Source organism: Puma concolor, chromosome D3 (genome assembly GCF_028749965.1).
Source record: "Puma concolor isolate L17-30 chromosome D3, mPumCon1.1.hap2, whole genome shotgun sequence".
NCBI classification, from domain to species: Eukaryota; Metazoa; Chordata; class Mammalia; order Carnivora; family Felidae; genus Puma; species Puma concolor.
Genome location: NC_141678.1, coordinates 24,053,658 through 24,068,714, shown reverse-complemented (window position 1 = coordinate 24,068,714; position 15,057 = coordinate 24,053,658). Strand labels below are relative to the sequence as shown.

At 41.8% G+C, this 15,057-nt stretch overlaps 1 protein-coding gene and 1 non-coding gene across 2 annotated transcripts; both read left to right on the top strand.

The window, feature by feature from the left end:
- The first annotated feature begins 1,720 nt into the window (after positions 1-1,720).
- Positions 1,721-14,525, top strand: CCDC117 (coiled-coil domain containing 117). The gene is made up of 5 exons (XM_025933423.2): positions 1,721-2,056; positions 2,721-2,771; positions 7,446-7,670; positions 8,113-8,250; positions 11,542-14,525. Exons 1-5 carry the CDS (start codon positions 1,875-1,877, stop codon positions 11,777-11,779), a joined length of 834 nt encoding a protein of 277 aa, XP_025789208.1. The 5' UTR covers positions 1,721-1,874; the 3' UTR covers positions 11,780-14,525.
- LOC112870539 (U6 spliceosomal RNA) lies at positions 6,163-6,265 on the top strand. The gene has a single exon (XR_003224494.1). It is a non-coding gene; the product is annotated as a U6 spliceosomal RNA (small nuclear RNA).
- Positions 14,526-15,057: the final 532 nt, after the last annotated feature.

The following is a 15,057-nucleotide window of genomic DNA, read 5'->3' as shown; positions in this document are numbered from 1 at the left end:
AGGCTCCAGGCTCCGAGCTGTCAGCACAGAGCCTGACACAGGGCTCGAACTCACAGACCGCGAGATCATGACCTGAGCTGAAGTCGGATGCTCAACTGACTGAGCCACCCAGGCGCCCCTGGTGTCTTCCTTTTAAATTTTTTTTTAATGTTTATTTTTGAGACAGAGGGAGAGACAGAGTATGAATGGGGGAGGAGCAGAGAGAGGGAGACAGAATCTGAAGCAGCCTCCAGGCTCTGAGCTGTCAGCACAGAGCCCGACGCGGGGCTGGAACTCACGAACCCTGAGATCATGATCTGAGCCAAAGTCGGACGCTCATCTGACTGAACCACCCAGGCACCCCAGTATCTTCCTTTTAAACAACTTCACAGGACGTCACCATCAAACAAGGACTGAGATGTGACTTTGACGGATCGAGATAGAAACAAGACCACTTCGTAATCGTGTCTGAACACAGACAAAAATGTGAACATCATGCAGACCACAAAATTGACCAAACATCCCCCTAGCTAATATGAAGGACTGTTGCTTCCTCACCAGGTTTAGCTTGCCTTCATTCTTCCCACCTTCTTGAAAAGACTAAGTTACCCAATCATAGAATTATCCTTGTTTTCTGACAATATAATTTCTAGAACAAAGCCCTGCTTCCTTGATCCTTCCCCCCCAAATCACCTAAGACAGTCCCAAATCCTAAAAGAAGCTTTTCCTTTTCCTTTTCTTTTTCTTTTTATGTTTATTTTTTCAGAGAGAGAGAAAGAGAGAGAGTAAGCAGGGGAAGTACAGAGAGAGGGGAGGACAGAGACTCCGGTGTGGGCTCTGCGCTGTCAGCAAAGCGCCCAGTGCAGGGCTGGAATCCGCAGACCGTGAGACTTTGACCTGGGCCGAAGTCGACGCTAAACCAACCGAGCCACCCAGGTGGCCCTAGAAGAAGCTTTTTCTAACACCTTCTTACTGAGACACTCCCTCACTGTAAGCAATCAGGAAATCTATCTTCGTTCAGTTACAGGTATGTTCTTGGTAGTCTTTGGCTAAAGGGCATTTAAGCAACTAGACTGGATGATACTGTCATTCTCTGAGATGAGAAAAATGGTATGATCAGTGGTTGCGGCGGACTAACTTTGCTGGGCCCTCTGGCAAGAGTGTCTGTGGATCCAGTCACAGGCTGGAAGACTTGCCAGTACCTCTCACCAGCCTCCTGAGGCTTTTCCTGATCCTCCAAGCAGGTCTCACTAAGGAAACACTAACTTCATTTACATTAAAACATGGAAAGAAATAATAGCTGATATTTAACGAATATGTGCTATGTGCCAAGAATTGTTCTGGTGCCAAGCATTGTTCTAAGGGATCTATTCTTTGCTTGTTTTTTAAAGTAGGATTTACGCCTAGTGTGTGGCTCGAACTCATGACCTGGAAATCAAGCGTCCCAAGCTCGCTGAGCCAGTCAGCCACCCCAAGAGCTACATGTTTTTATTCATTTAATTTTCTCATAAACCCTAAGAAGATAGGTACTATTATTACCAGGTTTTACTATTGAGAAAACTGAGGTACAGAGGTGTGAGAATTGGAACGTATTTCACACTCGAGGCTCTTCAGAGCCATCCTCCAGCCCCAGCCAGCTAAGCCGAGGCAGCCATCTTGTTTGTAGTCCTCTTCGACTGCAACTCCCAGCACCCTTCGCGACAGCCGCTCTCCACACACAACAAATCCCGGCGTGCCCCTCGGCGGCCCGGGGTGGAGGGTTCTAGAAGGCGTGACGTGGGGTCGAGAGCGGGCTCAGAGGCGGGCGCCTCTCAGCAGTCGCTGTGGCCGCAGCTGCCGGGCCTGGGGACGCGGGCGGCCGGGGCCGCGGACGCAGCCTCCTCGTCTCCCCGGCCATGGCCGCGCTCGGCCGGCCCTTCAGCGGCCTCCCTCTGAGCGGCGGCCCGGACTTCCTGCAGCCGCCGCCGGCCTTCCCCGGCCGGGCCTTCCCGCCGGGAGTGGACGGCGCTGAGCTGGCCCCGCGGCCGGGACCCCGCGCCTCCCCGAGCAGCCCCGGCGGGAGCGCGGCGCGCGGACGGTGAGGAGCCGGCGGGGCGGGCGGGCGGGCGCGGAGCTCCGGCTCATTAATCCTCACGACCCTCCGCGGGGGGCTCCTGAGCCCCCACATAGCGGATGAGAAACTGATCCCCAGGGACGTTAACTGTAAGTCGCTTGGGGCCACACAGCCCGGGAGTCCGGGGAGGACCGCGGCAGGCCTGCGCTTCCGAAAAGTGAGCAGACTTTGCCGAGCTTGTCCACTTCGGGCCGGGGGTGGAACCCGGGCCGCCCGGAGCCCGGCCGTCTCCTCGGCGCGGCCGCCAGTGCTAACTTTCAGCGCTTCTCAGACACTCACTCGGTTTCTCATCTGCAAAGAGGGACAGAAATGGGTCCTGCTAGTGAGACCGTGGAAGTAAAGTGCTTAGTACAGTGCCTGCCCCTAGAAACGTTTTCCCCACGTCGGTCCCTCCGGATTCATTTCCCACTCTCTTGACAAAGTGAGAAGTTGAGATTTCAACTTCTGACTCCGCCGGGACCACCCAACCAGACCGACCTTGTGATCTGGATATCCAATCCCAGTCGGGAAGGAAGGGGACAAGCCAGTACTTGTGGCATCGGCAAGATTATTGGGGAAAGGAAGAGTGGATGCCGAAAGCACAGGCTCAGTAAAGTTCTCAATTGACTGATTTTGTTTGTTTCAACAGTGTTTCAGTTCGCTGTAAAAAGAAACACAAGCGAGAGGAGGAGGATGATGAGTAAGTTTCAGGTGCCATTTATTCACTTTATGGTCATTTAATCTATTTTATATTCTCAGTTACCTAAAAGTGAAAAGGTGAAACGTTAGGTATCTGTGCAAGGAGGCACAAGGAACTGCTAACATTGGTCGCCTTTTAGGGAAAGTAAGTGGGTAGCTGGCATGCCGGAGGGAGACTTCTCTCTAATCCTTAGCAATGTTTGAGTTTTCATCCATGTAAATATTATTACGTGCAGAAAGTAAAAGAATTTCAAGTGTGCAAAAGGGTAAAAATTGTAAAGTGTTAGAGTGCATGCTCCCCTTTTCTCCACAGATGCAACCCCTGTTACCTGTTTCCAATTTCTCCTTTGGAAGATAATCTAAAAACTTAACGAGTTTATAACTGTATATACCTCAGGTTTTCTACATTTCTAAGAAGGTAACTTCACATTGTGTAACACTTTGGTCTTTTCATTTTGCTATCCTGTGGCTTGTTGCATATGGGCAGGTAGACCTCTACCTAATTTCTTTTGCAACATTGAATAGAATTCTGTTGTAAGTAGGTATAGATCATTAACCAGTCTCCTGTCCATGGCTTTCTAAATTCTTTCTAGTCTTTTGCTTTTACTGTAGGTTAAATCTACCATGCCCTTCTTTTTTAAAGTTCCTTGTAGGGGCGCCTGGGTGGCTCAGTCGGTTAAGCGTCCGACTTCGGCTCAGGTCATGATCTCTCGGTTGCTGAGTTCAAGCCCCACGTCGGGCTCTGTGCTGACAGCTCAGAGCCTGGAGCCTGCCGGATTCTGTGTCTCCCTCTCTCTCTGCTCCTCCCCTGCTTGCGCTCGCTCTGTCTGTCTGTCTCTCTCTCTCTGTCTCAAAAATAAACATTAAAAAAAAAGTTCCTCGTATATATGTACAAGTAGGTTAATGGATTTCTAGATGGGGTATGGCATGCATTTTAAATTTGAACAAGAGTTGTTGCCAATTTATATTCCTTTTAACAGTGGAAATGGTTGCTTCTCCATCTTGTCACCAGAACTGTATTTTCAAACCGTTTGTTTGTTTGTTTTCAAACTTTTTTTTTTTAACCTCACTTCCGGGTAAAATAATTACATCTCCTAGACAGGCAGTGTAATAGAAAAATGAGTGAAAGAATCTCTCAAAGAAGATATCGAAATGACCAACCAAAAGAAAGGTGTTCATTTAACTTTATCAGTCTTTAGGAAAATGCCTAGTAAAAGCCTCAGTGTGATCTACTTTACCACCAGATATTGGAGCACCCAGTAACTCTGCAATACTATAGATGAGAATGTAAATTGGTACAAGCACTTTGGGAAATAGTTTGGCATTATCTAGTAAGTTGAAGGCATACCTACTCTGTTACCCAAACGTTCCACTCTTTTTTTTTTATTTTTTAAATTTTTTTTTTCAACGTTTATTTATTTTTGGGACAGAGAGAGACAGAGCATGAACGGGGGGGGGGGGGGGGGGGTGCAGAGAGAGGGAGACACAGAATCGGAAACAGGTTCCAGGCTCTGAGCCATCAGCCCAGAGCCCGACGCGGGGCTCGAACTCCCGGACCGCGAGATCGTGACCTGGCTGAAGTCGGACGCTTAACCGACTGCGCCACCCAGGCGCCCCAACGTTCCACTCTTGAGTAGGTACACACTCGCAGCAGGAGGCACGTACAAGGTTCATAGCGTCCTTGTTCATAATAGCTCTAAACTGGAAAAGACCCATAGGTCCCTCAACAGTAAAATGGATAAATTAAATTCATACAAAGGAATTCTATTCAGTACAAAGGGGCAAAAGAGAATGTATTGCATTTATCAACATGGATATGTCTTATAAGCATAATATGAGCAAAAAAAAAATCCCAAGAATGTATACAGTACAATTTCCTAAGTATAAGGTTGAAAGCCAGGCATAGTTTTGCCCTAAACATTGTTTAGGGATGCATATTTACGTGCTTGATAATGTATTTTTTAAAAGAAGTAAATACTGTAATACAGTGTTTACCTGTAGGATGGAGAATATAGAGTACCATTTTGGGATGTTGGCAGAGGTCTGTATCTTGAATGTTATTATTTTTTTAATGCTTATTATTTTGAGACAGAGCACAGGAGGGGCAGAGAGTGAGAAGGGAGAATCCCAAGCAGGCTCTGCACTGTCAGCACAGAGCCTGATGTGGGGCTCAAATTCACAAACAGATCATGACCTGTGCCAAAACCGAGAGTCAGATGCTTAACCGACTGAACCACCCAGGCGCTCCTACAAATGTTATTTTTATGCATGCATATTATCTAATTATTCATTGAATTGTATAAGTGTAGGATTTCATAGTTAAAATATGATCACTGTTTTAACTTATATCTTGTAAATTAAAGTTACGTCGAACATCTTTTCATTTAATGCATTCGTGTTTCATTGTGTCAGTTGTTCATGTTTGTGCAGATTTCCTATTGCCGTATTGATCTTTTTCTTGTTCATCCATAAGAAATCTTTACGAAAGAAATCAGTAGTTTGTTATGTGTGTTATGCTTCCCCAAAATTTGTCATTTGCCTTTTAACTTTGTGTAGGTTTTGTTTGTTTTTTGGCCAGCAGAAACTTTGTATTTTCTAACTTTTTGAAGCATAGGCTAAATAGATTTGAAAGTTGTGTCAGTTTAAAAACCATCAGGCCAGACAGGATTTAGGTTCTTAATTGCCTTGGGATTGCTGCGCATACATAGGGACCTCTTTGCTCTTGTCTTTTGGAGTACTCTATAAGACATACTTGAATAAAGAGTCCCAGTGTTAAAAGTTTGAAGCGTAAAATCTGTTGGCTTAAAAAGTTAACCACCTTTGGGGTGCCTGTCTGGCTCAGTTGGTAGAGCACGCAATGGGGTTGTCAGTTCAAGCTCCACATTGGGTGTAAAGCTTACTTTAAAAACTAAATAAAACCATCTTTAATTTACAGATGAAGAGATTGAGGCCCTGAGAATGAGGAACTTGACATTTGGATATCTAATGCGTGCTGCCCACCTGCCACTTCCATAGCTCTTATCTGTACTTTGAAGTCTTTTATATCACATTTTCTTTGGAGCTTAATTATCATTGATCTCTAATTACTTGCAAATGGACCTACAAGGCATGAGATAATTTAGTCCAAATCGTGTTGGAGGTTAGAGATCAGAACGCAACTCTTACACTCAGTTGCATTTCGTAGTTGAATTATTGGATGTGCTAGGAAATTATCTGTTCTCTCCAGATAGATGTATTCTTTTTCTTAGCTGGTTTTGTGTGTATAGTTTCTCCTGCTTTCCAAAACACCACACCATAAAACTATCCACTATTACAGAAATATTTGATGTATAGCTAGACATTTTTAATACTTTCTTATCAGTTAAAACCAACTATAAACTAAACATATTATTGTGCTCACTTCAGCAGCATGTGTACTAAAAATTGGAATGATACAGAGATTAACATGTTTCCTGTGCAAGGATGATACACACATTCATGGAGTTACATATATTCAGATTATAGCTATAGTTGTGAGCATAGCATAAGATTTAGAGTTGTTGAATCACTATGTTGTACACGTAAACTAATGTAACACTGTGTCAACTATGCTAAAAAGAAAAAAAGACCTCAAAAAACTAAACCATTTTTTAAAAACATTTAATAGTTGATTCCAATAAAAGTCTAGGTTCAAGAGAGCATGGTCAGATTTTATATTGCCAGAGACTTTAATGTTGATTTTTGTATCCTTTTTTTTTAAAGTTGATTTTTGTAGTTGTACCGTGAATAGAAATTTCTTGTAAAATACATACCACTTCTTTTGACCTTCAGTTTAGAGAGTCAGAAGCTGTGGTAGCCATTAACAAATTTATTTTTTTATTTTTTTTAGTTGCAGAGCTGTGTTCTGTTTCTGACACTGCACTTGCTGATGCCCAAGCAATAAAGTACTTCTGGTCTAAATACTTAACTAGAATAGGACCAGTTGTCTATTTTACCTGCTTCAGAGTGTTTTCAACTAAATTGGGCATGTTGTAGTACATGCAAATACTAGTTCATGGCATAAGCTTGAACTGTTGAACTTCCTGTAAGGAGGCCACAAGTTCCAGTGAGAATGGCATAAGAGCTAGGACTTGGGACCTTTGGTGTCTGGTGCCCAACGTGTAACTCTACCTTGTATGACAAAGAGACTCAGAGCCAAATCATAGTCTCTGACATTCTGGAGAGGATCAAGAGAATCATCTACAGCCTTTTGGAACATACCTGATCAAGCATGTATTTTCGTCCTGCAGGAGTATAGAACACCTGTAGACTATCTCCCCATGTGGAGCAAGCAGAATTGTGACAAAATATGGCTGGTGCTGAATTGCTGCTTTGTGGTTTTGGTTTCTGTACTTTCCACGTGACCTACCCAGAGCCAAATAGGAATGACTTTAAGTTCCCACATTGAATACTTATAATCTGAGAAAGCAAAATCTTGCAGGTACAGTCTGATACAGTAGAGAGCAGTAGAAGAAAACATCTCAAGGAGGCTGTCAAAATGACAGAAAATGCAAAATTCTCCATCTTGCAATCACACACTATCAAAAATTAGAGTTTTTTGTATAAGAGTTTAGGCATAGGGATTAGACATAGGGATGATAAATGTTTTATGTATATGATTCTGAATTTTCATTGATTTTTTTTTTTTTTTTTTCAGTTGTCCAGTAAGAAAGAAAAGGCTAACTGAAGCAGGGCTGTGTGCTGGTCCTAATGACTGGATTCTTTGTGCACATCAGGATATAGAGAGTCATGGAGTAAATCCGTGTACTAGTGGCCTCTCTGCACCTGGCATGTTAGATGTAATTTGTGAAGAAATGGATCAGACAACGGGAGAACCACAGTGTGAAGTTGCCCGAAGGAGGCTTCAGGAAATTGAGGACAGGTGAATGGGTAGTGTATGTTGCTGGCTTCTTGTTGGTCTCATGTGCCATCTCTGCTCTCTTAAGCTAGTCTAATTAGTCAGTTTGGTCATAATGGTGATCCTCAATCTCTCAGACTATAAACTCAAAGTTTACACATTAAATGTTAAAGTAAGTTCTTCTCCTAGAACTTTGCTGGATGTTAGTGTTCCTGAATATTAATTTTTGGTTTATGGGAGTTTTCAGGGACATGGTCTTCAAATTTGATTGCATCTGATGTAAAACTTGTGTGAAATACTGAGTAACTCTTCTGTCTGTACTTTCTTCACTCAGCCTCATGTTTTACTTGATCTTTTCCTATAGCATCTGTTGCTTTTATTATTATTTTTTAAATTTTGTTCAATTGCTACAGTACATAACAGCTTGACTAATTTTTCTTTCTCTGCTTCTGCTGCCTTTATTTAGGATAATTGATGAAGATGAAGAAGTTGAAGCTGACAGAAATATTAACCATCTCCCCAGTCTTGTTCTTTCTGACACCATGAAAACAGGTTTGAAGAGGGAATTTGATGAAGTCTTTACAAAGAAAATGATTGAGTCCATGTAAGTGTTGGTTCCTGGTTTCCCTTTAATTGTGATCTTGAAGGGAGACCTGGTGGTGTCTCCAGACAAGGCCCGTGCTATCCTAGTCTTGTCTCCTGCTCACCATCCCAATGAAAGTACAATAGGTTTTCTATTTAGCTTAGTCTGGATACAGACTTTTTTCTTAGTTAACTGTGGGTGAACAAGATACTGTGCATGGACAAGTTTGAAGTATACATACCTTCTTAACCTCAGATTCTTTTGAAGTTCTGAAGTGGGTGACCATCTAATACTTCGGGATGGGAGGATTGACGATAGCCTATTCTCTTAAAGTGTTGTAGGATATGGAACCACATTTCAAAAGCTCTTGTTTACCAGCCTCTCTCAGTGGTTCAGGAACACCATTAAGACCTAGAAAACAGGTGCCTGGGTGGCTCAGTTAAGTGTCCGACTTCGGCTTAGGTCATGATTTCACCACTCATGAGCCCTGCATCAGGCTCTGTGCTGACAGCTCAGAGCCTGGAGTCTGTTTTGGATTCTGTGTCTCCCTCTCTCTCTGCCCCTTTCCCACTCTGTCTCTCTCTCTCTCAAAAATAAATAGCATTAAAGAAAAAAATTTTTTAATAAAAATAAAAAATAAAAAGACCTTAAAAATAAACCAGAAGAAATCTACCATCAGCCAAAACAGTTACCACAAAGGCCACAATCCAAAGCTTGTGTTCTTGTCTCATAGTGGATAGTCTCTCAGGGCTTTAGCTCTAAGCCAGTTTGCTCTTAAGTTAGACCCAGCTTACTGAGCTCAGGTACCTGGATTCTTAGATCATCAGAGTAGAAACGAAGAAACAGCAAGTGAGAGCAGTACAAACTCATAGTAGTGAGTAGTGACAATACAGTGTGAGGACTAGAGCGGAAACTAGAAAGCACACATAACCTAAAAAGCAAAGCAGCCTGGGGCCATTAACATAAAAACTAATGCTAGTCTGTAATTCCTATAGTCCTTGAGCTTATAAGATCTGAAGCCATCATTATCCACGTGTAAAGTAATAGTCAAGTCACGAAGTGCCATTTAGGTGTTGCCTGGAAAATACCGTAGACAGATTTGATACTTCATGAGGGTAAGTGTCAGATATCTGAAAAAACCTCTTAGGACACCAGCCCCAGTGATGCCAAGCAGATGAGGCATTATTGCCTTTGGCCACAGTGGGTTCAGCTGCTGCTTGATGTTAGATCACAGAGGTTTTGCATTAGCCCCCTAGCTCGAGCTTATAATTAACTAACCAGCCCTGAGAGTGGGTAAATAGCCAAGAGTAAACAGGTCATGTTGCCCTACAGCCTAAAAAAAATAGCAATTTCTGCTCTCAGTAGTTTTCCAGAAGCTAACCTTTGGGAGTATTCTTCATTGTGGTTTATTTAGTTTTATTTGCCTTTAGGTTCCAGAAACCATCAAACCATCACTGGATGGAGGAGGACTGAGGGGCAGGCAGGCCCTGGCAACATAATCGTTTAGACTTATTGCAAAAAGCATTATACTTCATAGTTATACTAAGCAAAAGGTATACAGAGATGCTTTTAATGTGTTTGGTCAGTGTTTCATTTATAGTTTAGGGGCACCTGGGTGGCTCAGTCGGTTGAGCATCTATCTGACTTCGGCTCCGGTTATGATCTCATGGATCGTGGATTCGAGCCCCACATCGGACTCTGTGCTGACTGCTCAGAACCTGGAGCCTGCTTCGGATTCTGTGTCTCCCTCTCTCTCTGCCCCTCCCCCTCTTGCGCTGTCTCTCTCTCTCTCTCTCTCTCTCTCTCTCTCTCTCTCAAAAATAAATAAACGTAAAAAATTTATAATAGTTTAGGTGAAGATAGTAGCTCATATCTACTAATATTAACCACAATTTGAGAAACTTATAACAGCATTGAATCAAGGGCCTCTGTTTTTCTTTTTCTTTTTTTAATCTAATTTATTTTTTATAGTTTACATCCAAGTTAGCATATGGTGCAACAATGATTTCAGGAATAGAATCCTTAAGCCCCTTACCCATTTAGCCCATCCCCCACAACCCCTCCAGCAACCCTCTGTTTATTCTCTATATTTAAGAGTCTCTTATGTTTTGTCTCCCTCCCTGTTTTTATATTGCTTTTGCTTCCCTTCCCTTATGTTCATCTGTTTTGTATCTTAAAGTCCTCACATGAGTGAAGTCATATATTTGTCTTTCTCTGACTAATTTCACTTAGCATAATAAGGGGCCTCTTTTTCACATTGGATGTTTATATTGCTTTTATTTTTAAATATTTTAAGTAATCTCGGGGCACCTGGGTGGCTCAGTCGGTTAAGTGCCCGACTTCGGCTCAGGTCATGATCTCATGGTTTGTGAGTTTGGGCCCCACGTGGGGCTCTGTGCTGACGGCTAAGAGCCTGGAGCCTGCCTCAGATTGTCTCCCTCTCTTTCTGTTCTTCCCCCACTTGCCCTCTGTCTCTTTCTGTCTCTCAAATATAAATAAACATTAAAAAAAAATTTTTTTAAAGTAATCTCTATGCCCAGTGTGGGGCTTGAACTTAACAACCCTGAGATCAAGAGTCACATGCTCTTCTGACTGAGCCAGTCAGTTACCCCTGTGTTAGTTTTAATCACAGCATCAGTACAGCTGGTTGGTTTGGTTAAAAATGCATGCAGAACTGTAAAATTATATGTATTTGCGTGTCTTTCTAAAGATATGTTTGGATCATCACAAGTCTATTTTTTGTTTTTTTTGTTTTTTTTCTGTTTTTAGTTTATGTACTTAGGGGCACGTGGGTGGCTCAGTCAGATAAGCGTCTGACTCTTGACTTCTGTTCAGATCATGATCTCACGATTTGTGAGTTTGAGCCCTGCATGGGTCTTAACGCTGACAGTGCAGAGCCTGCTTGGGATTCTCTCTCTCTCTGCCACCCCCCCTTTCCCCCTCTCGCACTCTCTCTCAAAATAAATAAAATTTTAAAAGAAAAAAAATAAAGTTTACTTACTTATTTTGAGAGAGAAAGAGAGAGAGAACGAGCAGGGGAGGGGCAAAGAGAGGGAGAGAGGATCTGAAGTGGGCTTTGTGCTGATAGCAGAGAGCCGGATGCAGGGCTCGAACTCAAGAACCATGAGATGATGACCTGAGCTGAAGTTGGATGCTCAACTGACTGAGCCACCCAGGTACCCCATAAGTCTCCTAGTTTGATGCCATCAGTTCTTAACTCTAGATATTTGGTAGCAAACAGTAGCTTTTCAACATGTATCCTTTATTTCCGTATCCTAAAAGTTTTGATAAAGTCTGTGTTTTATGTCTTAGGAGCCGTCCTTCCATGGAGCTTGTGCTCTGGAAACCTCTCCCTGAACTCCTTTCTGATAAGCCAAAGCCGTCATCTAATGCTAAGAACTACACAGGAGAGAGCCAAACCAAGCATGCAGCTGCCGGCACTGCCTTCCCTGGGAGAACTGAACTGTTCTTGGAACCTCGGCAAACAGGGATCCCTGTTTACAGTGGTTTGGAGACAGCCGCTTGCACAGAAGAAGAGATGGAACTCTAGAAACCAGTTTCTGTGCTAAAGTTGTCAAATTTTAGAAGGCTCATGTATTTAGTCGTGAGCCTACTTGTATAGTATAGGGACTTGAAAGTTTTATAAAACGGGTGTAATAATATCTCCACCTGTGATTTGGGGTGGGACTCTTCATTTTGGGTAGCCATTTCTTGAATCCAACTTTTTGCCAAGGAAGCTTGTCTCAAGGGAAAAGCAGTTTTCCAGGGGGCTTATTAAGGGAATGTGAAATTGCGGCCTGCAGAGGCAAGTATAAAAGCTGTGTATCTAAGGGTGACTTAAGTCATCTGTTACATTATCTAAACCATTCAGATAATCAGAGAAAATTCAGATGCTTGAATCTGAAAAAGATGCATTAAGAAAGAAGGATGCTCCTACTATGACTGTGCCCTGACAGTTGAGTCACAACTTCCATCTATGGATATAGGAGCTCTGTTTACGATGGTGACTGTGTATGATTGGGAAGAGGAGGGAGAAAAGCAGTAGCTTAAGCCTATTGTTAAGAGATTTAACAGAGGCTCTGAAACTTGTATGTTGTCCGTTCTGTGTATCTATATTGATTTAATAGCTGGTAGCATTGTGGCTCACCTCTTAGCCTCTGCAGATGCAATGAAAATAGAAAGAAAAGGTTTTTCCTTCAAGCTTTTTTGCCTTGTGCTACTGTTGCTCCTTGGTTTCCCTTGCACGACTCTTCAGGAGTGTTTACAACGTAATTAACTTTGAACGATAGTTAAAAAGTGATTGTGAGGTAACCCATGTGTAAATTGGCTACGGAAGAAAGTTCCCTTAAGTAATCCCAAGGAACTGCCATGTCAGCTAAGCCCAGCATTGATAGATATTTTTAAAAGGTTATGCCTATGTTAGCAAGTCGAGTATTTTAGTGTTAATGTAGAAAACAGTGACAGAATAATGAACTGAGAACATATGGGTGAGTGACATTGAGATGTACTGAACTAGCCACTTTGCCCGGTGCTTCAGCTGTTGGTGCAGTAAACCTCAGAGTTAATAGAGAACAGCTTCCTGCTAATAGGACATCTTCATCTTGAGGAACTAAACCAGGCTCAAGGTGTCCTTTGGGGATAACCAGGATTGAAGTTTTTTTTATTTCTCAGGAAGGGCTCTTCTGTGTGGCAAGGACTCAGTAGTGCCGATTAAAACAACACTTCCTTTAGTGCTACAGAATATCCACTATAATTTATTAAATGAGTGTAATAGTGTAATACTGGCCCTTAAAACACACAATGGGAGACCACCCCAGTTCTTTTTGTTCTGTTTTGTTTTCCGGGTTTCTTCCTCCTTTGTAGGAATCAGATATCTTAGGTAGAAAAAAAAATGGTTTATGCCAAGTAGAGGTGACTTTTGAGAAACCAGCTCCCAGGCATTTTTGAAACCCATGCTGAAATCCCTCCCCTTGTAACAGATGGCGTAGAAGTAACAAGTCTGTTCATTGGACTGTTTCTTCCTTTGCCTGTTGTTCCTGCTTTCTCTATTTCTGTCTGGATAGTCAGGAAAAGATTTAATGTTTAATATTTAAACAATATTTAATGTCTACACAGTAAAATTATTCGAACTTCAAACCAGTATTAAAACCAGTTGGAAACCAGCTAATAGTTTCTTAATCTCAGATTTAGAGATGAATGTAAACTGTATTCTGTTGAAATGTGCAAGTGTTTGATTCATGCTGTTTGAAAAACTCCTGCCTTTAGGTCATTGTTTAATGGGACCAACTTACAAAGTTTGTAGCCTTAAAGAAATCGCCGTGCTAAAAAATTTTGTTCTGGTGTAACTTAAAAACGTGAAGTGACCATCCAGAATTTGGAGTTCGTCCCAGTGTTAGGGTGGAAGGGGTGACGACTTTCCAGAGAAGGACCCAAAACACACTAAGAGTGTCTTCGATAGGAATTGTGGGGCAAGCCTCTGCTCGAAGGTCTGTATGAGGAAAAGGAGGAACAGCTCCAAAACAAGGTTCTGATACCACTGGTAACTATAGGAGAGAATTAAGAATCTGTTCATTAAAATCCAAACAACTTGTTTCAGGAGTCAGATTATCTGACGTGATTAATTATTTCTGCAGGAAAATGGATGTTTAATGCTCCTTTTTAAACTTTATCCTTTTGCATATGTTTGTACAGAAATTTTCTTCATCCTTGTGGTGCTTATTCATCTGAGCCGTTTCCACAGTCTCCATGCCTCTGCTTTGTTTTTCTTTGTTTTTCTTTTATAGTGTAAGGCTTTTGCTTTTGCCTTAAGGTTTCCCTAGGGAATCAACAGGTCTTTTCATTTCGTACAGCTTTGAAGCATGGATCAAACATTGGCTTATTATGCTAATGTGTGAAGAGAGAAACTATCTAAAGCAGGTGAGCTTTAATGAACAAATGTATATTTTCTCTGAGTTTGAGTAGGTGTGTGTGGGTTTTTTTTTTTTAATATAAAGTTAAGTCCAGTTCTCAAAAATATTAATCAGTCGTTAAAAAGAAAAAAACTCATTTTCAAAAAAGGTGCAAATATAAAATTTAGAAAAAAACAAACTAGGGTGTGGGGCTAGAACCATGAGAAGAAATGCTTATTTATAAGCAGGTTCGTTAATTATTTTGGATTTGAAATTTGGTTTCATTATTTAATAGTGACAAGAATGGTGTAGTACTAGGAAGGTTCTGGAAGATACTGTCAACTTTAAAATGAGAATCTGGTGTTTCTGTATTTTATTGTTTTCAATAAAACTTCTTAAGTGTTTTGATTTTGAGGTATTTGTATTCCTGCACATAAGTAAACAAAATTAACTACCTCTTTCTTTTAAATTGTATTTAAAGCAGCATTCATATTAGTGAGGGGCTTAAGTTTATTTTGAAGAGGTGACTATGTTGGGTTATAAGTAAGCTTCATAAATGAATTAGCTATTTCCAAAATAAACTAGGTTTTGCCGTTCTAAAACCCACAGAATGCTTTCCACTCTACTTAGCAATTTGCTGCTGTCAGTCAATAGCATTGATTGGCAGTCGTGACTGATTGCCAGTATTCAGATGGCAGTAGTGACAGTCTTCAAAACTGTTTAAATATAGAGTTGGAAACAGTATATGGACTTCACAGCATTTTTGTTTTTACAAGTTGGGGACCTTTAAAAATAGGGAATAAGAAAATTGCATGGTATTTGGTTAGTGGTCATTCCTTAAGAGTTGACAGGTCACTGGGTGGCAGTGTTGTCTGCATATTTACAATCTTGATAACCGTGAATCCCTGAATCGTGGGCAGGAGGAGTTAAGTTTGGGGTG